At 40.6% G+C, this 24,656-nt stretch overlaps 2 protein-coding genes and 1 pseudogene across 5 annotated transcripts; all 3 read right to left on the reverse strand.

The window, feature by feature from the left end:
• Nucleotides 1–612: 612 nt before the first annotated feature.
• LOC148854862 (uncharacterized) lies at nucleotides 613–10,599 on the reverse strand. Its single transcript, XM_088941642.1, has 4 exons — nucleotides 10,040–10,599; nucleotides 9,133–9,224; nucleotides 7,807–7,925; nucleotides 613–869 (listed from the first exon to the last, which is right to left on the reverse strand). The coding sequence occupies exons 1-4, from the start codon at nucleotides 10,221–10,223 to the stop codon at nucleotides 791–793; spliced, it is 474 nt and encodes a 157-aa protein (XP_088797768.1). The 5' UTR covers nucleotides 10,224–10,599; the 3' UTR covers nucleotides 613–790.
• Nucleotides 10,600–17,590: 6,991 nt separating this feature from the next.
• On the reverse strand, nucleotides 17,591–24,012 carry LOC148854863 (acyl-acyl carrier protein thioesterase TE3, chloroplastic-like). Of its 4 annotated transcripts, none has more exons than XM_088941533.1 (5): nucleotides 23,559–24,012; nucleotides 23,172–23,254; nucleotides 18,425–18,534; nucleotides 18,106–18,201; nucleotides 17,591–18,028 (listed from the first exon to the last, which is right to left on the reverse strand). In XM_088941533.1, exons 1-5 carry the CDS (start codon nucleotides 23,765–23,767, stop codon nucleotides 17,912–17,914), a joined length of 615 nt encoding a protein of 204 aa, XP_088797659.1. In that variant the 5' UTR covers nucleotides 23,768–24,012; the 3' UTR covers nucleotides 17,591–17,911. The 4 variants fall into 4 exon arrangements, with proteins under 4 accessions (XP_088797659.1, XP_088797658.1, XP_088797660.1 ...); XM_088941532.1 differs by lacking the exon at nucleotides 23,172–23,254 and adding an exon at nucleotides 22,801–22,901 and having other exon boundaries at nucleotides 23,559–23,977; XM_088941534.1 differs by lacking the exon at nucleotides 23,172–23,254 and having other exon boundaries at nucleotides 23,569–23,970.
• Nucleotides 19,716–21,083, reverse strand: LOC148854864 (UDP-glycosyltransferase 89B2 pseudogene; annotated as a pseudogene).
• Nucleotides 24,013–24,656: the final 644 nt, after the last annotated feature.

Here is a 24,656-nt window from a genome sequence, read left to right on the forward strand (position 1 = left end):
TTCGATCAAGTCACTAGGTCATGAACTACACTTAATGTATATCCAAAATTCTAGAGGCCATAACTTTGCACTCGATTGTCCAATTTAGGGTAACTTTTCAAGATCTATGCATCTAAGGTGCCAACGATGCCTCACCTCGCTATTTTTCACCAGAAAAACCCTTTTTTCCTCAAATTGTTTTTAGCATTTTTTTATAAATAACAACTCTAAAAATTAATTAAAAATATAAATTTAACATGCAATGATTCTTATATACATATATTATATGTAAAAATAAAGTATACATTATTTATTGATAAAATACATGTTTATATGTTGATGTATATATCAATACATGTTTATTGATAAAATACATACATACATAAATATAACGTATTACATACATACACAGTATATGAAATATGCTGACGTGTCATGGTCTGACCCAACGATTCACTGCTACTTTGTGGAGATATGGTGTATTGTGTTTGATGCACCTAAACCAGATAACAAAGAAACAAAAAAATAATAATAAAATAAAATCCTAGAATTTCTCTCTCTTTTTTTTTTTATTTCATTGCATCCATACGTTTTTAACTCGTGGAACCAGAGCGCTTAGAATATACAATTGTATTAAGATTAAAAATTCCTATTTTTCTTCACAATAGCATTATAAATTATGAATTACAAAGAAGGGTTGACAGCCAATTTTCTAGTTTGCTGTCTTTATTGTCGCCATTAACTTGCAATTACAACCATGTGAAACGTCATATGAACAAACTACATGTTTTGAGTTGACAATGATGATAACTCATACAGGTTTCTTCACAACAAGAACGGGGCACTTTGCAGTGTGAACACAGTAGTTGCTCACGCTTCCTAGGACAGCCCTGTTTCAACAAATTCATCTTGGCATTCAAATGTGCAATGCCATAATTGTTTTATGAAACCAATTATGAATTATCATGGATAACTAGCAGTCCAGCAGTTACAAAAAAGGTGAAAGAATTCTAAAAAGGAAGTGATGTGTAAATATGCCTAACCTTCTTCACTTCTCATAAATGCGCATCATATGATTTAATTCTGCTCAAAGTACCAATCTAACAAGGCGGCCTTTGTTTAAAAGAGTTATTACTTAACTGTGGTGGTTTACAACACTAGCATGCGCAAGAATATGAATAATTTATATCATTCCTATAAACAAAATTGTAACAACATATAATTTTCTACCAATTATATTTGTCCACTTTACACTGCAAAAGTTACATAATTGATTACCAAAAACCGGAACCTGGGAAGGAGCATCCAAATGGTAAAAATGTTGTTTTGCTCCAAACCTAATTCCATGTGGTTTGGTTACATACAAAGTGAGGCAAACAAAACTATCCAAGGCAAGCCCTGCCCTTGTATTATCTACAACAATCTATGAGCCTTCTCCATTTCTCAGGCCTGTACTGTTCTATGCACACTGAAACTAGAAAGACATTTGCTCGGGTTATAGTTGAATTGGCCAAGGATGTCACGTGGCAATTTCTTGTTGCCGCTCCCCCTCTTAGGCCATGTCGACGTCATATACAACAGAAGAACACGATTAAGGAGTGTCCTACACGGACAAGGAAACGAACTCCACCAGGAGGAGGAAACCTCCTGAAGATCTCGGCGAGCGCCCTCATCTCAACAACTTCGGAAGCCCTATCCATCTAGGACAAGGATGCCCAACTATAAATAGGGATTCCCTATTCGAGATAAGGGACTTTTGGAACTACACTCTTTGAATATCTCTCGCACTATGTCTTTGGCTTGGACCAACACTATTTCAACTTGAGCAACAGAGTACCTACCCGGGGAATAACTCCACGTACCTCGGACATTTCTCCTGATTGTAGCTCTTGGTGCGGGGATTCGTCCTCCCACCTCGGCCTCGTCCAGTTGGCGGGATTATCTAACTATGTCCTCGGTTCGGAACACCTCAGATCGGACAACATAGATTGGCACCATCTATGGGATGCGTACAAAAAGTTATTTCCCAAACCCCTTTCTGCGCATTAAAAGCAATCATGCCTAGGAACACATCCAACTGCTCTAGAGCTTGTTCCTCATCTCAGGGGTCCTGCTCACTTCGCAGCCCTCCGCCTCATGCAGGTACAACAAATGGAAGGAGAGACCTTGAGGGAATACTAGGCAAGGTTCAACGCCGAGGCCCTTCAAGTCCAAATTCTATACTAATCGGTGGCCATGACCGCCATCATGAGAAGGTTGCACTCCTCAATGTTCAGCTTCTCTTTGCAAAAGAACCTCCGCCCAACTTAACCGCGCTCATGAAGCACGTGCAAAAGTATATGAACGCCAAAGAGCCCCAAGCGCTATGCAGGGAGGATGAAGACTAGCACGACCGGAAGCGCAGAGACCATGACGACTGAAGACTAGACCGAGACGCCAAGAGGTAGGATCGCCAACCTAACCATAGACTAAGGACCCCACCATTGACGTATCATAACTTCACTTCATTCAACACTCCGCGGGCCGAGATACTGATGCAAATCCGCGATCGCAACTTCGTTAAGTGGCCCGAGAAGATAAAAACCCAGGGCAACAAGAAAAATTGAAACAAGTATTGCGATTTCCACCAAGACCACAACCACGAGACCAAAAACTACCATGACTTCTGCCACCACCTGGAAGACCTCATCCGACACGGATACCTCCGTGGCTTCATCGACATCAAAGAACATAAACCCAAAGAAGAGCTACACCTCACTAGCGAGCCCCCAATTCGAGCTCCACCTGTTGGGGTCATCGCCATCATCTCGAGCGGGAAGGCCATTATAGAGGGGAATAGCTAAGCACGGAGGACCCACATCGAAAAGCTAGAGTGCTAGGAATTCAAATGTAGTGACAACAATCAATGCCGAGCACTATCGACAACCAAGTTGTACAAACTCAATGAATAAGGAATTTTCTTTTAAGCACAAACGACCAAACACCCGCACACAATCCGACCAAACTCTGACAGCTAAACTCCACGTTGACCAATGGCCACAACACGACGGCATCCTTGTACTCGACCAACCTATAAAACGGTTGGGGCCTAACAATCATTGAGACCCGATCGACCATAAATGGTCTGAGGCCATGACAAACCATCAACGAGTACCGCGGGAACGACGTCCCCGCTACAGAATGGCAAGAGGACGACCATCGAACTTTGTGCACCCTCCCTCCTTGTAGTTAGAGCAGAGCTAACCAAAGACCACAACTAGACCAGTCAAAGAGTGTGAAGCTTTCCAAGCCCAAGTGCCACCAAACTCCCCGGCAATGTTGAGAACTTGGAAGCACCTCGGCCAACCTAAGACCGAGGCCACTAGGCCAAAGACTTTGGCCAGTGCAAGATCGAGGCCACCAAGCTAAAGACCTCGACCGACGAGCATCAAGCCAAGCACCTTGGCCAACCTAAGACTAAGGCCACTAGGCCAAAGACCTCAGCCAACACAAGATCGAGGCCTCGAAGCCGAAAACATCGACTGGCAAGCATCATGCTAAGAACCTTGGCCAACCTAAGACCGATGCCACTAAGCCAAAGACCTCGGCCAACACAAGGCTGATGCCACAAAGTCGAAGACCCCGGCCATCTAGCGTCAAGCCCAAGACCTCAACCAACATGAGACCGAGGCCACAAAGCCGAAGACCTCAGCATGCCAAACCTCAATTTGCACGAGATCGAGGCCATAATGCCGAAGACCCCAGCCACAACGTCAAGTCCAAGACCCTGACTAGCTTGAGAACAAGTATAAGAGCACGACCTATGAACCCTACCAACCAACCTAATTCCAAAGCGGAGCAACTTCGAGAGATAAGAGAAGCAACACAAAACATGCTCAACAAAAAGACTAAATTTCCATTAATCAAGAAACTGATACAATGATTATAAGCCCAACAAATTGGATTGAATACAAAGGCCCTAAAGAAAATAGGGGGAAGAGACATCACATTAATTGTCCACTAGGGTCCTTGGCACGCTCTTGAGCGTTGACGATGACAACATCTTCGCAATCGGGCTCTTTGATATCGAACGGGCTGAACCCCTGAACAACATCGACCACCTTCAGGAACTGACACATCACCAGCAACTGACAGAGAGCGAATCCCTCCTACCAAGAGTCAGTAGCATAGTCATCCAGCTTGCTCTGATGAGCCTCCAAAGCTCTACACTCAGCGACGCTCTCCTCCTTCGCCCAAGCTATCTTCGCTTCAGCCTCCCCGAGCCCCTTCCTCAGCACCTCTCATGCATCATGGAGCGACCCTTCAGCTTGCGGATGGTGTTGTCCCTTTCCTCGACGGCGCGCTTCAATTCGGCCAACTCCACCTTCAGTTGAGTGTTCTCGATTTCTTGCAACTCATAAAATCGCCACAACCCATGGAGGTGGTCGACATTGCTGACAACCGAATAAACCAGCTATACAGCACCAAAAAGTTAATACAAAAGAAAAGAAGAGAAATAAGGAAGAACAAGTAAAGCCGAACTTACCGCCATGATTTGATGGAAAGCCACGCTCTCCAGGAAGGTGCTAGTGTGGCTACTAGCTTCTTTCCTAATACTAGGGACTAGGGAGCATCACACCCCAGGCAAGTTGCTCTATCATCCCTTTCATCTCAAGGGTGTCCTCTGGCCGAACCGACCATTGTGGCATGTACACACCGACTGATCCCTCAATCGAAGCATATTCCAGAGCATCCCCCCTCTGCGATGAAGATCGCTCAAGCTGAGTTGTGGCCTCCTCAGAGTCAAATACCATGACTTTCTTTGTCGACCTCGGCCTCTTCCCCCGCCAAGGCATGAACTCTGCCAAATCACATTGAAGCTTTGCGGCCTCGGGCTGCACGCCCGAGGTCCTATCCGCCTGTGCCTTCCTCGAAACCGCAACTTTCATACGCCAAGATCTCTCCTTAGCATCAGCCATGTCCGAATTTGCACAAATCACCACAAAGTTAGAACCAAGTGAAGATAGGCTCATAAAAAAAAGGGAGACCACATAGTTCAAGGACCAGACGGGGATTGTTCGGGTGAAAGGCACATCAGCCCAACCAAGGTCAACAATCGGGATGATGTGTACTCCCTCATGTGCACCCGCACTATCCTCCTCACAATAGCTATCTCTTTCTTCAACAACTCGGCCTGGGAAGGACCCTTATCCTTGGTCCTCAGAACGGACAGGGTAAGGGAGAATGACCAACCTCCTCAGGACTTCATAAAGAATAAACTCTCTTTCTAGTGTTTAATGGAAGAGGGAGCCTCAACGAGTACCTTGGTGTTTGGCCTAACCAACAGGTATTAGTACCCCTACTTGTGCTTCTTCGAGTGGAGAAAGTATTTAAACATCGGCAAGGTAATCTCAATATCCTTGAGAGTATAGTAGCAGAGCAACCCAACTAGGTACTGAAACGAGTTTGGCATCAACTAAACAGGTAGGACCCGATACCACCTCAGGACAGCCACTACCCTAGGATCTAAAGGGAACCTAGGGCCGATAATCAAACTATGGAGGTACACACAAATCTCCCTAGGACGGACCGAAGTGGCCCTCTCCCCGATCTTAGGACACCTTGATTCGTACTCCTTGGGAATGCGATACACTTCCCGAATTTGAGCCAGGTCGGCTAGAGAAAGGCTACACGGAGCCGAGGCAACCGCTCCCTAAATTTTCTCTCGAGGGATTGCTCTTCTGACTCCAAATCGGCTTCAACCACCTCGCCGGCACCAGTCTCCCAAGCACCAATCTCTCAAACCTCAGTGTTGCCCTCGTCATCGACCTCGGCCATATTGGCATCGATCTCTGGTACCATAACCTCAGTCGCCTCGCGTTGAGGACTACCCTCGCTCTCATCCTCCAAAGTATACCCAATGAAAAGGGAAGACAAGGAAGGCGTAGTGGAAGACATTTTACTGAAAAAAAAAAGAAGCTCAGAACACATGAAAAATCAAGCAATGGGCGTTAGCCGAACTCCAAGGCACAAACTCTTCCCAAATGACAAAGTGAAATGGCTCGCCTACCCCCTTTTTATAAAGGCATCCAATGGTTCAGATTAAATTAGATCAATGGCACCGATTCGATGTCGTACTTCGCATGTACGTGACCTTGGGGAGACGAACCAATCTTACTTTGGGCCATTCAACTCAAAGAAACTAAAATCCCTCAAACGAGGACACATAACTCTTCCACGCCCAGTCGCGGCTGAGCACGACACTCCTCAACTTCGAAACCAGGGGAGTGGCCAATGATGCCACGTGGAAATCTCTCGCGGTTGCCCCCTCTCAGGCCATGTCAACGTCACACATAACATAAGAACACAACTAAGGAGTGTCCTGCACGGACAAGGAAGTGAACTCCACCAGGGAAGAGGAAACCTCCTGAAGACCTCGATAGACACCCTCATCTCGACAACTCCGGAAGCCCTATCCACTAGGACAAGGACGCACAACTATAAATAAGTATTCCCCCACTCAAAGTAAGGGACCTTTGGAATTACACTCTTTGAATACCTCTTTGCACTATCTCTTCGGCTCGGATCAACATTATTCCAACTTGCTAGTCCCGGCTACATCCTTCTCTACCCTACTAACTTGAACGTAGAAGTACCTATTCGGGGAATAACTCCTTGGGCCTCTAACCTTTCTCTTGATTGTAGATCTCGGTGCACGACTTCATCCTTCCACCTCGACCTCGTCCAGTTGGTGGGACTATCTGATTATATCCTTGATTCATAACACCTCAGATCAAACAACATCAACATTATTTGTTCTTCATTGGTCATTGACTTGCATTGCATAATGAATTATTTTAGTGGCACTGACTACTTATGTTCTCCTTGGTGGTAGTTACCTTGGACTAATAAAGTGTTATTCATTCTTGCTTTCAACTAGGGGTGTCAACGGATCGAATTCGAATCAGATCAGGCAATATCTAAATTCGAATCCGATTAGAAAATCCGATATTCGACGAATATTGAAAATTAATATCCGAATTCGAATCCGATTAAGTATTCAAATATTCGATTCTATCCAAATTCGATTAATTAATTATTTTAGATAATTAATAAATATTATATATATAAAGTATATAAAGTATATAAATTATTTATGTAACTTAATTATTATATATATAAATTATATAAAATATTTTATATATTATATATAAGAATTAAATAATCGGTCGAATTCAGATATTTATCGAATCGAATCAGGTCATATCCGAATTCGACCGATTAGATATTCGAATTATTTGAATTCAATTTGATTATGTCGAATATCAAATTCGAAATCAGATTTTTCGAATACCGTTGACACTCCTTTGTGGCTCTTATTTCCTTCAATATGAAAGGAATTAGTTACCTTGGTTAAAAAGAAAGTCACTCCTCAAATCTTCTTACCAAACGGAGAATGTCCGGGGTAAGAAAATTGTGTAGAGGAAGGCCAAGTTTCTTCTATGTTTGCCTTCCAATGTTTTCTTTTGGTAGACAAATGGGCTATATAACAGGGGTAGCCCTTCCTTGAAGGCAGGATTCAACCCCAAGTTTCCGCTACAACCAGTCAAAGACTTTACCAGCAAGCTAGCTAGCACTTTGTGTTGCCTTCCAAGTTTAGTCTATCAAGCTGTTGTCGACCATTTTTTATGCATGTATTTTCTGCAACAGTCTTGTTCTTGCTGAAGATTGAAATCCCATTATTCATTGCAATCGGTGATTGAAAACTGTCCTTTAATTCCCTTTTTATAATCCAATCACTGGCCTTTACAAACAGTAAAATAGACTTCAAACAAGAAGAATACTAACCTCTTTATTACTCCACGCCCATGGCTACCCAGGATAAGAAGACTGATATTAAACTTCTCAACTGCTTCACATATGGCCTCTTTAGGATCCCCAATCACTGAAATTGTTTCTGCTGTTACCTGTGAAAAGGGAAGCAATTCAGTGTGAAATGTGAATACACTTCCATGTCTTCAATTATTTCAGTATGAAGAGAAAACAGAAAATAAAAGAACCACTTTAAACTGTCATCATGACCAGTGTTACAGGGACATGAACACGGGAATCAGAATCCATTGCATGTCTGGGAATCTGACTTGGTGAGGCGAAGAAACAAGGATTTGCAGACACAAATAAAAGGTATAAAGTTTTTAAATAGTTCATATTTAATTGAATTTTAACATTATAAACCTATAGAAAAAGGTCTAAAAGATTATGTTTGTTACTTAATAACATTTTATAGGAAGAACAACATTCATTGTATACATTAGCTGTTCATTTATGCTGCATAAGCAACAGGAAAAAGAAAAAATGTCACATAGAAGCATCCTTCAAGAATTCGCGGGGTGTCACAGTCCAATGCATGTTTGATTCAGACACTTTATCCATTTGGTAGAGTTCATGCAAACACTGGTTACGTAAAAGATTAACTGAAACCTATGTACGAAGTTACGAAGGAAAAAAGTCTACGAAGGTAATTAACATTACAGGTATATTGAAACCCTTTCATTAACTATTACTGTTATTCATTGATCCCATGTTATAAGTTGACTGACTCAGGTCAAGTTACTTGTACACAAAAAATTGAACGCCATTCTCCTATTCCCAACCTTTTTCTTTATTTATCTAGTAAACTGTATGAATTGAACAATCACTATTTAAGAAATATTCATAAAAAAAATCACCATTTAATAAATCCAGATTCAGAATTTCATCAAATAACATCACAGACCTTATGAAAAACCTAAAGACCATGCTTCAAAAGACCATAAAAAATGGATAACAGGGGAGGGCACCTAACTCCTAAAAATATTTAAAGGGCTAATTACAAGGACATTTAGATTCATGTTCAATCTTCCACTGGAAAATATTAATCTGCTTCTACCTTTTCCTGCATCAAGTTGGACTTGTTTAGAATCTATTATATGGATTTGAACTACCTAACTTGTGCTTTTGTTGATATATATGTACAGGGAGAGGTGATTTCACTGATTCATATAGTTCCTCCTGTTTTCATGCATCACTAATGCCGACTAAGTTTCTATTGAAAATAAAGTAACAAAGCATTGACATCATCATAAAAACAAACCATCAGTGAAAACTGAAAAGGACTAAGTTGAGTTGTAGTACCCCGCGAGCAGCACACATTTCCTTTGCTCGTGACAAGAGAGCAGATAAAAGCTTCTGTTGATGTTCTTGGACAGATTTAATCAAATCCGGATCTGTTAAAAAGCAAGAATTTTACAACAGACAAAGAAGTCAGCAAAGAGGCTAGGGGTGTCAATGGACCGATTTTGTGTTGGACCATTCAAATCAAAATCAATTTGAACGGACAGAACAATAAGACATATTGAATTGAACTGGTCCAGACATAATGGTCCAAAGTATTTATTGGATTTGATTGGATCCGGTCCATCCATAACGGATATATATTGGATTGGGTCATATTGATAAAATATTGATAGAATATAAGAGTACAGGTGTCAATGGACCAGGTTGGATTGGAACCAAAACAAAGTGGACGGTTCAGACATTGAATTGGAATGGTCCAAAATGATTTAGAGTATTCATTGGATTGGATTGGACCTGATCCATTTGTAATGAATTCATATTGGACCAGATCGGATTCGACCACCAAATCTGGTACAATTGACACCCCTATCAGCGATTATGATATTCTAACAATGATCTAAATCTTTTATAGCCCAAACAAAAAACAACATTAAGACATCATTTCCCCCAATATCATGACTATGTTCTAAAAGAGATGACTGCAAATCAACAAGAAGAGATGACTGCAAATTTAGGTAAAGAAATCCACTGATTTCATGCTGTAACATCAAAATCCAAAAGATTTGTGTTGCCATTAAAAACTTCAACCTTTAAATAGAACATACATTATTTTCTATATAACCAAAATCCAGAAAAAAAAAAAAAAACATAACAGGGGAAAAAGGTAAAGGAAAACTGCAAATTAACAAATAACAATAAACTAATATAGCCTGATAAGAAGAATCTGGCAGAGGAAAACACGTACGAACAGCACCGTAGGACGCCGCGCTGAGGTAACTGAGATCGGTGATAGGGTGTACAGTAGAGACAACGAGGGGCAACGTGGAGATGCTGTTATGAAGGTTATCGAGTGTCCACTCTAGGGCATAGTGGCTGAACTCGCTCTCATCAATAGCCACCATCACCTTCTTCCCTCCTTCCTCCGCCATTTCTCTTCTCCACGGTTTGAAGTTCACAAGACGAACATGAAATACAGTGATTGAACGGAAGCCCTGCAGTTATTGGATTGATGACGAGCACATGAGCTCGTGGGGTAGCTCGGACGCTATTAATACTTAATAGTCCCGTGGAGAGAGAGAGAAAGAGAGAGAGAGATTTGTCAAATCCACTGTCTTCTGCATCACGCTTCTCTCTGTCTCACCATTAATTCTCTTCCCTCCGTGGGCTGTGGACAGAGAAGATAGGCTTGGATCGGAGCCTTGGACCAGTTGGTCGTTGGATCAGACTCAACTTCTAAACTTACACGTGTCAGACTCCCATACGAAATGCAGAACCATTGTGGAACCAGGAGAGAACATGGGAAACATGGGAAACAATATATAACATACATAATATTGAGGACCTCACGAGCAGGCTCTCCCAGTCCCCGTTAACGGGGATGAAAATTTCCCCATCATCATCCCCGTAGAGGGAAAATCATCTTCATCCTCGCTCCATTCGGGGCGGATCCCTACAGGGATTAGAGAAATGGGAAAAAATGTCATCCTTAGCTCAGATCATATCCACACTCATCATGCGTTTTACGGAATTTCCTTGAGTCCATATCAAATGACGTCAATGTCACAAGACTCATGCCACATCAAAACTCAAAAGTGGTTCAATTCCAACCGGTTGCATAGGTAAATTTGTCATGTAATTGAAAAAGATGAATTGTTAAAAAACCAATTTTTTTAAGGGTAATTTATTACAACACCTATAGATTTACTTCAAACCTATACTATAGTTTTCATTTTATTAAAGGGAAGGGAAAATATATGGTATGGGAAGAGTTTTAACCAATCAAAATCCACCCTTGAATTTTAATAAATAACACCTGATTGGCTATCACGTTTATGATTCCAATTAACTGATCAAAAGCTTTTTAGATATCATATCTTTTCCATATCATAGTCAAACCCTAACACCCATAATAGTTTTGAACCTATTTGCTTAATCAATTTGTCATTAAGCTCCAATTGTTTTTGGTGAAGTTATTTATTCAATTAAATGCATTTTATCTAAATAAGTGTTTTGGAAAATATTTATCCGAGTAAGTGTATTTATTCATATTCTTTTATTTCCCAAGACTGCATTTGTTTTCAGTATAAGTGTGAATCGACGTAAAATTCCACCACCAATTCATATTTGCATGCATTTGTTTTTAGTGTAAATACGAACTAGTGTAAAACTCCACACCTGATCCCCTTTTTTTCAAGCGTTTGTTTCCAATGCCAAGTTTACATAAAAAAATCGATGTAAACCATCTAATTGGCTGAATTTTTCATCAATTATCAATGATTTTTCCATCATTGATTGACTTACATAAATGGTCCATTCAAATTTTAAACCAATTGATTGACTTTTACATCAATGATTTTTCCGCTGAAATCAAATGCAAACCAAGTAAATAAGGCAATGGCCATTTTAGCCATGAAAAGTCATTAGTGGAAGGGGCAATTTTGTCTCATGCAAGTGTTGGCAACTTCCCCCTAGTTAGGCAAGTGATACCCAAAGAAAATAAATTATCTATGGATCCCACATAAAATCTGAAAAAAGAACATAGGTATATCTTGGTTAATGGGAACCAAAATCCCATTGACCAACTTTCTCCCTCTCAAAATCTAAAAAATGAATAGGCCCTAAGAAGTATTTATTTTGTCATCCAAAAATAGTAATATCATCACCTAAGCCCATCCCCCAACCCATAATCCCCTCAACCTAGGTGCAGAAGGGATTCGATCCCAAGTCTCCACTATTACTAGCAGGAGAGTTTACCAACCAACTAGTTGGCACCTTGCAACTTTCCTCAACTTTTAGATGCCTCGAGGAGGAAATGGATTGTTGCTATTTTGTATTAGATTTGAATTGCTCACAATGGGTTAATTTTCAATGTTAAAAGGTCTTATATTAATTGGGTTGCTAATAATGTTCATTTTGTTTTATAGTCATAAATCTATTGCTAAGAATCGTCAAAGTAATGCAGCGCATTGAAATTTGAAAAATGAAAACAACTTTTATGAGATGCCTTATCAAAGCACTTTAAACACCCGGTCAGCATGCACCTCCACCAACGCATGTATTTGTGTGTGCGTGTATCTGTGTTTTCTAAGAAAAACAAAAAAAATTGGCATTCATGATTCTTGGTGAAAATAAGGTTGTGTTTGGTTTAAAGGAAAAAATAGGAAAAGGAAGGGAAATGTAGGGAAATCTATACCCTTTCCCTACTTTTTCCTTCAAACCAAACACAGCATATAAGGTTTGTGAAATGCAAAGGTGCCAAGAAATATTTGAACAAAGATACACAAATGGTTATAAGTTTTTGAACAATCAAATGAACCATATCAGGCTAGTTGATAAGATTTCTTATTGATTGAAATGGAGCAGATTGAATCCCGCCTGGACCAGGGTTGGGGTTATGGGTTAGAGTGATGAACTACCACCTGTTGCATAGCCCCATGGAGAAAAAAAAAATGCAAAAGAGATGAACCATATCTTACACCCCTTATCAATCAACTGGCCGAACAAGATCCTTGAATTAGGTGTTAGTGATCGATTTTTTTTGAGTATTTTGCATAGAAATATAGGTGATTGTCATTATAGTGGTATTCTACCACGAGGAACGTGGACCCAAACTGTCCATCTTATCCCAAAAGGAAAAACACTTTGCTCCTTTGATAGTAGGATTTGTCAAGTTCGGATTTACTGCAAGCAAAAACTTTTGGGCATGAGGGCATTCGGTCGCACATCAGGGTTGCACATTGGGGCATTCATATTCATAGGGAGTTTGTATTTGTATTTCTTCCAAACCGAGTCCCCCAATGTGCAATAGGATGCTCATGTTTATAGAGTGTGCAACAGTTTTGCTAACTGAATTGCTTTATTGGGAAACACTTATCTCGGTAATTGCATTTATCCATGTTATTTTATTTCTCATGTAAATAAGGCAATGACCATTTTAGCCATAATAATCCATTATTAAAAAAGGCATTTTTATCCCATTCAAGTGTTGGCAACTTTCCCCTTAGGTGAGAAAGTTATTTATCCACTTAGGAGATAGATAAGTGATACTCAAGAAAATAAACTTTCCCTAATCCTCACATTAATCTAAAAAAAGAACATAGGATTCTTTTTTTTTATCAATAACAAAATGTTTTATTAGATTATAAAAATTGTGAAACTTTGAGTACAAGAGAGGGGAGGTAAAATATCTTAGCTCCCCCACAACAAAGAACAAGAAGGGAAGCTAAAAAGTGGCCCAAAACAAAGAATCCTTAAGCACCACTTGCTTGGCTGATCCATCAGCCATGGAATTAGCACTTCTCTTCACCCAACTGTACTTCACCTCAATATACCTACTCAGCCATTTAAACTTTTTTCTTTTCATTTATGTAGCTCCACAAACCATTGTTGTCTTCCTTCAACCACCTAATTACCACCTCTGAGTCCCCTCCAATGATTAAGCACCAAATGTTTAATTTTCTTGCTCTTTTGATTCCTTCTAAAACTGCTAAAATCTCTACCCTAAGAGAGTCACCCTCACCAAAAGGACCAGAGAATATAGCAAAAACAATCCCAGCCTCATTTCTAAAAACTCCCCTTATCCCAAAAGGCCTAGGATTCCTTAAATTACAACCATCAAAATTCAGTTTCATGAATCCTGAAGGAAGGGCGGGGGCACCAAGAAGGTCTAGAGGTCTTTTTGCATTGAGCTGAGGTAGCAACTTCTTTCCACTTTCTCAAAAGATCAGCCATGGAGAACTCTGAAAAAAGCTCCAAAGATTTCAGCCAATGACTGACCCTTAAGTGTATCAATTCAGTTAAATTCTCTATAGATCTTTCCTTGTCTGAAAAAAGTCTAGAGTTCCTCTCTTCCCATACGGACTAGCACACAGCTGCTCTAGTGCTTCTCCACATGATCTTCCCTCTTTTCTTAGGCCATCTAGAGAATGAGGGAGAGAACAAGCTTTGCAAAATCACAAGGGGATTCCAAGTGCATCCAAACAAGGATGAAGCCCATTCCCAAATAGTCTTAATAACCGGACAAGTAACCATAAGGTGGTAAGTCGTTTCCCCATTAGCTTTACAAAGAACACACCTATTGGGAAGTAAGCAAGAATTAGGTCTCTTTCTTTGAAGCAAGTCGGTTGTGTTTATTCTTTCTAGGAAAGTTTTGCAGCAAAAACTACCAACCCGATGAGGAATGGGTTTACTCCAAATCTCATTAACAGGGAAGGAAAGGCTAGAGGGAGCAGGAAGATGGACCAAGGTTTCAAAAAGCGACACATAAGAGAAGGAACCATTGGATGATGAGGTCCAAGTTCTGGAGTCATCCTTACTCGGGTCCAAGAAAACATTTTCAAGGGTGGCTAGTAGAGACGATAGGCAGCCCAAATCTGTATCCCTTATTGTTCTCCTCAACCCTAGATTCCATCCAAAACCGGAATTAGAGTCAAAAGGAAGTAAGAAAGAAGAAATTGGTTCATTCTTCAGGTCTGACAACGCATATAAGGAGGGAAATTGGTCCATCAGAGATGAGTCCCCAACCCAAGGCTGCTGCTAGAACTTTACGAATGGCTTTCCAAGGAGAAGCAGTTGTAGTCCTTACCAAGATTCCTGGATCCTAGTCATTGTTTTCTAGCCCATGTAATACTAGCCACAATCTTCGTCCAGAGTTTGTCCCTTTCCATTGGAAACCTCCATAACCATTTCCCCAACAATGCCATGTTTCTTTTCCTAATATTCCCAATCCCAAGCCCTCATAAGTGCTTGCTTCTAATTACCACCTCCCAACTCACCCTATGGTCTTTCTTCTCCTCTCCTGGTTCCCACAAGAAATCCCTCATTAACTTTTCCACTCTACTTGAGACCTTTGCGGGAATCTTAAACACCGACAGAAAGTAAACAGGAAGGTTAGCTAGGATTAACCTAATTAAAGTGATTCTCCCCCCTAGAGAAAGATAATTTTTCTTCCATGAGGCAAACCTTTTTCTCAAGTCTTTCTAGAACCAGGTTCCAGAAGTTGTCCTTCATGGGATTATCTCTTAAGGGGAGACCCAAATAAGTCAATGGCCAATCCGAAATTGCACACCCTAATAACCTCGCATATTCACTTACCTCTCTCTCCTCCAAATTCACTCCCACCAAACAACTCTTATCAAAGTTCACTTTTAGATTGGACATCTGTTCAAATAATTGTATGGCCAATTTCATGTTCCCTATCCAATTTATGTCCCCACCTTCACAAAAAAGAATTGTGTCATCTGCGAACTGTAAATGTGTTAGTGGTACTTGCTCCCTTCCTATTCTCCACCCTTTTACTAAGTTCTTCGCATCAATTCTATGAATCAATTTGCCCAAAACATCTATAACAAGAATGAATAGGAAGGGGGAGAGTGGGTCTCCTTGTCTTATTTCCCTCGAGGCAGGAAAGAAATCCCTTACAGCTCCATTCACCAAGATTGAATAGTGGCAGCTCTTAACACAACCCCACCAGGAAGGACCAATCAACTAGGTCATAGGCCTTCTCTAAATCTACTTTGCAGACCACCCTTCTTCTTGGACTTCTTAAAATTTCCAAACTCTCATTTGCAATCAAGATTTGATCAGTGATCTGCCTCTCCTTCACAAAGGCTCATTGATTGGGTGCAATAATAGAAGGAAGAACTTTATTTATTCTTAGAGACAACACTTTTGCAATTATCTTATACAGACTATGCACTAAACTGATAGGTCTAAAATCCTTAGGGTGTGAAGTCTTTTTCTTCTTCAGGATCAAAGCAATAAAAGTGGAGTTTAAACCCCGATTGATTATTTCCCTCCTATGAAAGTCCTCAAAGACCCGCATAATATCCTGCTTCACAATATCCCAACAACCCTGATAAAAAGCCATTGTGAATCCATCTGGGCCTGGAGCTTTTGTCCTATCCATCATAAACAATGCCTCCTTAATCTCCTCTATATCAAAAACCTTCTCTAACCCCTCCCTATCCGCTACACTTAGAGTAGGCCAATCCAGCCCTTCCAGCCAAACCCTCACATTTATCGGCCTTTTGAAAATAGATTTAAAATGATTTACAAAGACCTCTTCTATTTCTGCTTGGTGGGAAATTCCTTCACCTTCGACTTCCAATTTTGAAATGAAGTTCTTCCTTCTTCTGCTATTTGCCAAAGAATGGAAAAACCTTGTGTTTCTGTCTCCCTCCTTTAATCATTTGCACCTAGATTTCTGTCTCCAACTTATTTCCTCCTAGAGCAAAAGGTCTTCCATCTGCCTCCTTACACTCCACCTCAACTCTCTGTCATCCTCTCCAAAGGGACCTCTTACTTCAAATCCAAATCCTCTAATTGTTCCAGCAAAGTCTGCTTTCTCTCATCCAATCTTCCAAATTCCAGCTGGTTCCACTCCTTTATCTTGGATTTTAGAAATTGAAGTTTCTTGTGGAATTTCATACCCTTCCACTCTATTGATAGATGAGCCAGCCACATGTTATCAAACCTAAAGGGGGTAGGTCCATCTCCTCTTAATTCCTCCTTACACATCACTATGGGCCAGTAGTCTAAGGTAAGTCTAGGGAGTTCCCTAGAAGTTAGATTCCTCCAATGCTCTTCCCAATCTGTTGAAAACAAGAATCTATCTAACTTGGAGCAAAACAACCTAGATTGTAGGTTGAATAAGGTGAAATTGTGATTTAGAAGAGGGATTTCTTTAAGCTCAAAGGTGTCCACAAACTGATTAAAATTCATCATGCTTGTAGTCACCCTCTGAATCGGGTTATTAGTTTCCTCTTTGAACCTCACCACATTAAAATCCCCTCCCATGCACCAGGGTCTTTCCCAGAGGCCCCTAATATCACTCAACTCTTCCCATAGTTTCTTTCTCTGTCTATAGTCGATGGGGCCATATACATTTGTTAAAACCCAATCAAAACCATCTGCCACCTGCCTGAATTTCATAGATACTAAGTGGTCTCCTATTAATTCCTCGACCCCTACAGCCACATCCTCTTTCCACAAAGTTACAATCCCACCTAAAGCTCCCCATGATGGAGCAGTCCCCTAAATTTGAAAACCAAAGTTACAATCCCACATGGGATTCTTGGTCAATAAGAATCAAAATCCCATTGACCAACTTTCCCCCTCTCAAAATTTGAAAAAAGAACACCCCCTAAATTTAACATACTTGTACCCAAGGTATTCCCAGCATGCTGCTGAATGCCAAACGTGCAGAGTTTTTGCTTGTAGGAGATTCGGGCCCTCTCCATGGCATTGAAAGACGGAAACTTCCAGCCCTATGTGAACTACTACAACGCAAAACACATTTGCAGGATCAGAACTTAGAGTTTCAACTTTCAATTCCCACCCCGTGTCATGTGGGAGGATGGTAATAAATATGGAAACCAATGATCAAGGTTTCCACATCCCTTTAACACCCTTACATTTGTAGATCTAACAGCATTATTTGAAGAAACAAAACAATATCCAATCCTAAAATATTTCTAGCTTTGAAGCACGAACCAGTCGATGTGACTCACATGACAAGTAATGCATTCAGCGCTAGTTTGTAGACAGATCAACCAAACTAGTAAGCCCTTCGACCAAGAAACCTTTCTACCATTAAAGCTCCAAGCAAAGCAATCTCTCAGGATTCCTCACTACGAAGGAATTGAACTAGCTTCGCTTTCACCTCTGTCGGAATTCGGACAGGACGGTAATTTTTGTCCAGCCAAACAGCTGTTGCCTTTGCTTCCAAAATGGGCTGAACAATAGAGTATTTTGGATCAATAATAAGTTGCCAAAACAAAGTGAAATTAAGGCTAAGGACGAAAGTAGCACCTCTTGATTTGGTAGCTTGTAGATCAAGTGCTCAAAGAATAACCGTGCAGAAGAGGAGCCAGATATCCTGACCTTCACAACGAATCGGTCACCACTCTGGCTGTGCATGGAACACCGTGAGAACATAGATACTGAAACTAATCAGATTTGAATGTCTAGTCTGAAATAATTCAAATATCATCAGATTAAAATAATGCCAACTCCAACTTAGTTTGAAACTGAATACAACCAACAAAGTACAGCAATGGAATATAAATCACAATGAGTCAGAAAAGTATCATCCTTTCTAATTGAGAAAAAGAAAAGTAGGGAGTCATACTCTTAATGGTGCAAGGAATTTGAGGGACAACTCTGAGAGTGCCAATGCTTCACCTGTACGAGCAACTGCATCAGGGCTGATGCCCATACTCTCAAAGAGTTCATGACGACCTGATCAAATTTTCAAATAATAATCAATCATCAATCAGACGTGCCCAGGCAGAGAAAAGCTGGATGTCAGTTGATGTTACAATTCACATACAAGCTTATAATGCAATTGAACCATAAAAATGGTAGTCAGTTCAAGAATTAGTAAGATGTGTGCCACAGAATCAGTCTTAATATTAGATAAATCAATTCATAACTAGATGAATGCACACAAAATACCAATACACCAGACAGGTAGATGCAGAACATGCTTAAGAAATGTCAAAGTGATCTTGGATAACTCACCAAGTCCAGACATCCAAACATCTAACAGCTCAAGTAGTAAGAAACAACTGATCTCAAGTTGTACTCTGACCAGGAGGATACTACAACATCTATTATCATTACTGTAGTAGCATGCATATAGGCTCTATCTGAAGGCAAGGACATATCAAAAGAGCAGGGGGGGTCCAAGATAGAATACAACATCAAAACATAACCTTGACCATTAATGACCCTAATCACACCTAAGACTATCAAGGATCTCCAGAAATATCATTAAGGCCAATAACAAGGCAATCAGTTTTGGCAAAATACTCTCTCATTAAAATTTTCTGGGCAAGTATCTGGTAGTTCATCAAAATTCTAAAATGTTAAATTCCTATAACCTAATTCTCTGTAGAGTTTCATCCCAATAAATATGCTTTTTTTGGCAAAAGATAATAAATATGCTTATGAGCATTTATAATTAGCATTTTATTTCTAAAAGTTGAGAGAGTAAACATATGAGGATCAAACATGTAGTCTACAAACCATTTTTATTTTAGAGTAAGACTATAAACCATTTTTATTTCAATGTACATAATAAATTGGGTAAATTACAAAGACCCCCCTCTGTACTATGGGGTCTGAGACAAAGACCCCCCTTGTACTATGACCGTGAGACAAAGACCCCCTTCCATTAGCTTTCCGTTGAAATCTGCCGTTGCAATATTTTTTAATCCCCATACTACCCTTGTAAGAAAAACACTGCTCATCTTCCCCGACCTCACGATATAGGAACAGCAGCGGTGGTAATCCCTTCTACCTCAGATTCCTTCACATTTCTCTCTATCTCCCTCTCTCTCCCTCTCTCCCCCCCCCCCCAAATCTCTCTTCTTCCCCTTCCCCTTTCTCTCCTCCCCTTTCTTCAAACTCTCCTTGGTCTTCTCTCTCCACCGCCTGAGCTAAGTTGCTGGTTCTGCAATCCCGCCATGAGAAAAGTCAGAAAAGACAAGAAAAAGGTTTGCAACTTAAACCTCTCAATCGTTAGCAACTCGACATTCACGAACTAGTCAGCTTCTCTCAGTCAGGTTAGCAACAACACCCCTGCCATAATCCCTTCCATCACCAAGTTCCACCCGCAGTGAGTCAGGAACCTGCCCACGGCTCCATGGTTCAGTATTGGGACTTGTGGGGCCCATCCCCTTATATTCAAACCTCTCCCCACCACCGAATCTTCGATCTCCTTAATAATAACCTCGTGACCGTCTGCTTCCTGTCCCGACATCATCATCTTAACAGTCCAAATAAATCTGACCCCACTTCGTTCTAGCCCGGTTCCCAAGGCCTCTAGCTGTCGTTTCAGCAGCAGCACCTGACTACCAAAACAAATGTAAAGCACAAACTCGTCCAGGCAACGATCGAGCCACTCCAACACATCAACAGGTAACACCGAACTGAGCCCACCTCGTTCATCAGATCTAACACCAACACCAGTACCCTCCATCATAGCCAAAGGGCCCACACCCCAAACACGGTGGTGACACATTTCCTTCTTTAGGTGATCTAGATACATGCCCTCCAGCGCATCGAACGTGTTCAAAATGCACCCCCAGCTTGAGGAATTTGCGATCATGCCATCCTTGACAATCTGCCAGTCAGAATCCGATTCCCTATAGAGATGGATTATAGAGGGAAGGTGGTTGTAAGGAAAGGAAGGGGAATGTGGGAGGCTGGGGAAGGAGATGGGAGATGAGGAGGGATGTAGAGTTCCAAGTTTCGGATAGAGAACGCCGAGAATGGAGGCTAAAAATGTGCCAAAGGAGTAGAAGGCAATCTGGGGTACACCTAGGCGATGAGCGAGGTGCTAGGTCCAACCAAGGAAGAAATCAAAGAGGACAGCTACCGGTGGGGAAGGGTGAGTGTTGAACCATTGGGTGATGGGATCGGAAAGTGCAGAAAGGGCGTGTATGATGGGAGTATTGTCGCGGTTTCCGATGTCCTTGACGTTCTCAATGTTGGGGGGAAGAGATGGGTGATGGGGGAAAGGGAAGACGAGGGTTTGGATGGAAGGGTGTTAGGAGAGAAGAGGATGTAGAAAGGGGAGGTTGTTGGGTGTGACGAGTATGGTGATGGTTAAGCTACGAATGGCCAACTGGTGGGTGAGATCCAGAAGCGGTAGCATGTGTCCCTACGTAGGAAAAGGAAATACTAGTATGCCTGCGCCACCGCCGGAGGGATTCGTCGACATCTTGTCAATGTAGAGAGAGAGAGAGGCATGAAAAACATAAAGAAAGGGGAAAATAATTGTTGTCCTATAGACTGTAGCCCTTGAAGAAGAAAGGGGAGGAGAGAAAGGGGGAGGGGAAGAAGAGAAACCGGGGAAGAGAGAAAGAGGGGGGGAGAGAGGGGGAGAGAGAGAGAGAAAAATGTGAAGGAATCTGAGGTAGAAGGGATTACCGCCGCTGCTGTTCCTGTATCGTGAGGTCGGGGAAGATGAACAGTGTTTTTCTTACAAGGGTAGTATGGGGATTAAAAAATATTGCAACAACGGATTTCAACGGAAAGCTAACAGAAGGGGGTCTTTGTCTGACGGTCATAGTACAAGGGGGTGTTTGTCGCAAAACAAAGTATAGGGGGGTCTTTGTCACAAACCCCATAGTACAGGGGGGTCTTTGTAATTTACCCTAATAAATTTGTTGACCATGCATCCTTTCATGTTTCCTCAGTCATTCTGAACAAGTCATGGACAAATCATGGAAAAAGTACAGATCCATGACAGTTTTTTTTAGTTAGACAGTTAGAAACTTCTAATTTTAAGTTTTTAGTTAGACAGTTAGAAACTTCTAATTTTAAGTATTTACCATTAGACAGTTAGAAACTTCTTTGTAGTCAATAAGTTCCATGGTAAGTGTGAGACCTTTTAGAGAGTACTATTGTGAGTCATAAGTTTTAAAGTCCCAATTCCTAAGTTGAGTTGTAACAACATCAGTATCTAGGCCCTACTGGAAGAAAATTTATCCAAGGTGTTTCCAATATGTCAAACTAAATTTGTTTTATCTAATCTGCCCATGCATTTTGTCTCTGTATTTAATGCCCTGACTGATGAAAATTATATGAACAATCAAGCAAATCTAGAGAAATTGCTTTGGATCCAAAAGAGACAAAAAGTGTCATGATCAACTAAAGGACTGCATCCAAATTAGTGGATTGGATTTAGGAATATGAAAATGCTTGAACTTAGACCTCTTACAGAATGATTATGGACGTTTTCAATTTCAAGTGAACATTGGAATCTTAGGCATACAGCAATTCCAGATAAATAAATATGCATTAGGCTCCAATAGTTTTGAACCTTCATTTCACCTGTATCATCTTTAGAACTCTATTTGTATCATTGTCCCTCTTCCCATAATTAAGCATAGGGGACATGAAATTGTGGAAATAGGCATTGCTTCTGCCACATAATTGTAGTGACACCCAACTCCTTTCTGAATTCCTAATCTTTATCTCTGATTCCCTTTTTTCTCAATAAAGACAAATCCAATTGTATACATGTCTCATATCTGTTTCTTGGATTCTTTTGGGATCTAGGAAGTTGTAGGTGTATAAAGATTTATCCCTCAGAAGTTGTTGAAGAGGATCGATATTTCAATATTTGATCAAGGCAGCATACTTCATACGTGGTTTCTGTCAGGTCTGCTTTTCTTGCTCCAAACAAAGTAAACAAAACGAGAGACTCTTTCATTTCCATAGTAATTGGGAGACTTAGACTAGAAAACCTCAGAATTTGGTTAGAGGTCCCCCCACAAGGAAAACCAACCACTAGTGTTTGCTTCAAACACACTGAAACCTAAATTTAAAAAGAAACTCTGTTTGCTGAAAATACATTCTACTTATTGAGAAGCTCAAGGAACAAAAAGGTTAAAAGAAGCAGAGTACTTTGTTGCTAAAAATTTGGGAATAACAAGATCCTAGGCCCTCAAGTTGAAAAGATCTAATCCCAAAATACTTGAACCAAAATTTTACCATGTTCGCAGTAACTTGCATAGACGGCATTGTTTACAACACCATACTGATCTAGTTCGTAGTCACGAACTTCAAGCTCAACATCAAGGAACCTACTCATTCTGGAAGGACAGAAAAAATGAGACATGTTTTTAAATCATATTTGCAGTTATAACCAATACACTTCACAAACAAGTTAACAGAAATATAAAGTGAAATGTCTCAAGGCTTATAAATTATTCTGCTCATAAGCGACACACAGTTTTTATTGAATTCTCAATTCGATGAATTAACCTTCAAACAAGATGGAATCATGGAAAAGGTAAAGGCAAGAAAAATAAATCTGACAAAATGTTCGAAGAAAAATGAAACCGAAACGCTTGAATCCATACATGCATTCATCAGCAGGGCGAAGTGGGGAAGGCAAGAAATATGAATCGGGTGGCACTCAACACCTAATAAACCCATGAGTTCACTGCAACGAAGACTAAAATAAGAAATGGGTACGAATTGAAAACTACATTCCTTCAGAAAACACATCCTTTCATTAGTCGTTTTCCAAAAGAAACAAACCAAGGAACCCGATGAATAACTGAACATCAATAACAGAAAACCCATGAATCTAGAAAAAGAACCCCCTCCCCACCCAAATGTTTAGGAAAAGAAATATACATGGGACCTCAAAGATGGCTTAGAATCATTGATCATGAAAGCAGATTTAGAAGCGAAGGTTTGGCAAACAAACGACAATAAAGAGAGTGTTAGGAGTAGGCAGGTACCCTTTGCCACCTTGCAAATCAAATGCCGGCACAATACCGCTCCTCACAGAGGGAAAACATCGAACATGTTGTGAGGAGAGAAGTTGGCGGCAGTTCAACTGGCGAGAGAACCGAACGCCTGTGGTTGGACGGCTGAGATGGCACTTGGATTTAGTACACGGGTTGACCAGTGCCGCCATATGTGAGTTGGAAAGGAGAGCCGGCAACATCTCTCCTCAAGATGAGATTACTTCAGATTCAGATTCAGCTCAGGGAAGAAGATTTCCTGCAAACCCCAATTAAACATGAGCACACCAGTGTTTTAAACCAAACAGCGGTTGATGTTTCAACCATTAATTGAGGGGGATACGTTGGGGCACCCGTTGGCGTGAAAACCAACGGAGAAGCGTCAATTCTCTTTCTACTTTCCTCCGTTCGACGCACATGACACACAACTGATACAATAAAGTCCAACTCTTCGGGATGAGCAAATGGGGCTTCGTTCTACCCGAAACCGATTCGAATCGAGCTCAAATTAGGTTGGTTCTAACCCATAAGGTCCGTTTTAAATTCTTAGAACCAATCTCGGTCGGTTCTACAATTTACGGGTTTATCCTATGTAAATTGATCGGGATAACTGGTCTTGATTTTGGGTTGATTGTAGATTATATTCTATTTGCATATAGAGATTGCATTTAACTCCATTGTGGAATGTGTGAACTGTGAAATTGGATTATGAATTAGTAATGATTATGTAATATTATTCAAGCATCTCTTTGGTTTGCAGTTGGAATCGAAATTAAAATCAGAATGGTCTATTCCCATAGTCTGATTGATCATCAGAATGGGAATTAAAATCAGCTGGAATGATATTTTATTCTCAAGGGAGTGGGAGAAAATGATCATTCTCCCAATGAGGGAATATCATTCCACCAGGAATGGGAATGAGATTTTAATTCTATCCAACTGAAGAGTTGGAATTGAAATGGGCCATTCCGGTTCCAATTCGATACCCCTTTTCTTGTAAACCAAACATGACTTTACTTGTTTTGTTGTAATTAGATAAATATTATTGTAATGTTATTGTAGATCTTTGTTTTGTTGGAAATTAAATATTAG

The sequence above is a fragment of the Nelumbo lutea genome, chromosome 4, assembly GCF_056320005.1.
Source record: "Nelumbo lutea isolate HS-2025 chromosome 4, American lotus-T2T, whole genome shotgun sequence".
In the NCBI taxonomy this organism is placed as follows: domain Eukaryota; kingdom Viridiplantae; phylum Streptophyta; class Magnoliopsida; order Proteales; family Nelumbonaceae; genus Nelumbo; species Nelumbo lutea.

Excerpts from the sequence above, each read along its gene's own strand:
- LOC148854862 (XM_088941642.1), bottom strand. The coding sequence starts at position 10,223 with ATGGCGGAGGAAGGAGGGAAGAAGGTGATGGTGGCTATTGATGAGAGC. Across the intron at positions 9,225-10,039 it reads GGCGTCCTACGGTGCTGTTC|ATCCGGATTTGATTAAATCT; the intron begins GTACGTGTTTTC and ends GCTTTTTAACAG. Across the intron at positions 7,926-9,132 it reads AAATGTGTGCTGCTCGCGGG|GTAACAGCAGAAACAATTTC; the intron begins GTACTACAACTC and ends CCCTTTTCACAG.
- LOC148854863 (XM_088941532.1), bottom strand. The coding sequence starts at position 23,767 with ATGTTGCCGGCTCTCCTTTCCAACTCACATATGGCGGCACTGGTCAAC. Across the intron at positions 18,535-22,800 it reads TGCAAGTTACTGCGAACATG|GTCGTCATGAACTCTTTGAG; the intron begins GTAAAATTTTGG and ends AAATTTGATCAG. Across the intron at positions 18,202-18,424 it reads AATTCCTTGCACCATTAAGA|AGTGGTGACCGATTCGTTGT; the intron begins GTATGACTCCCT and ends ATGCACAGCCAG.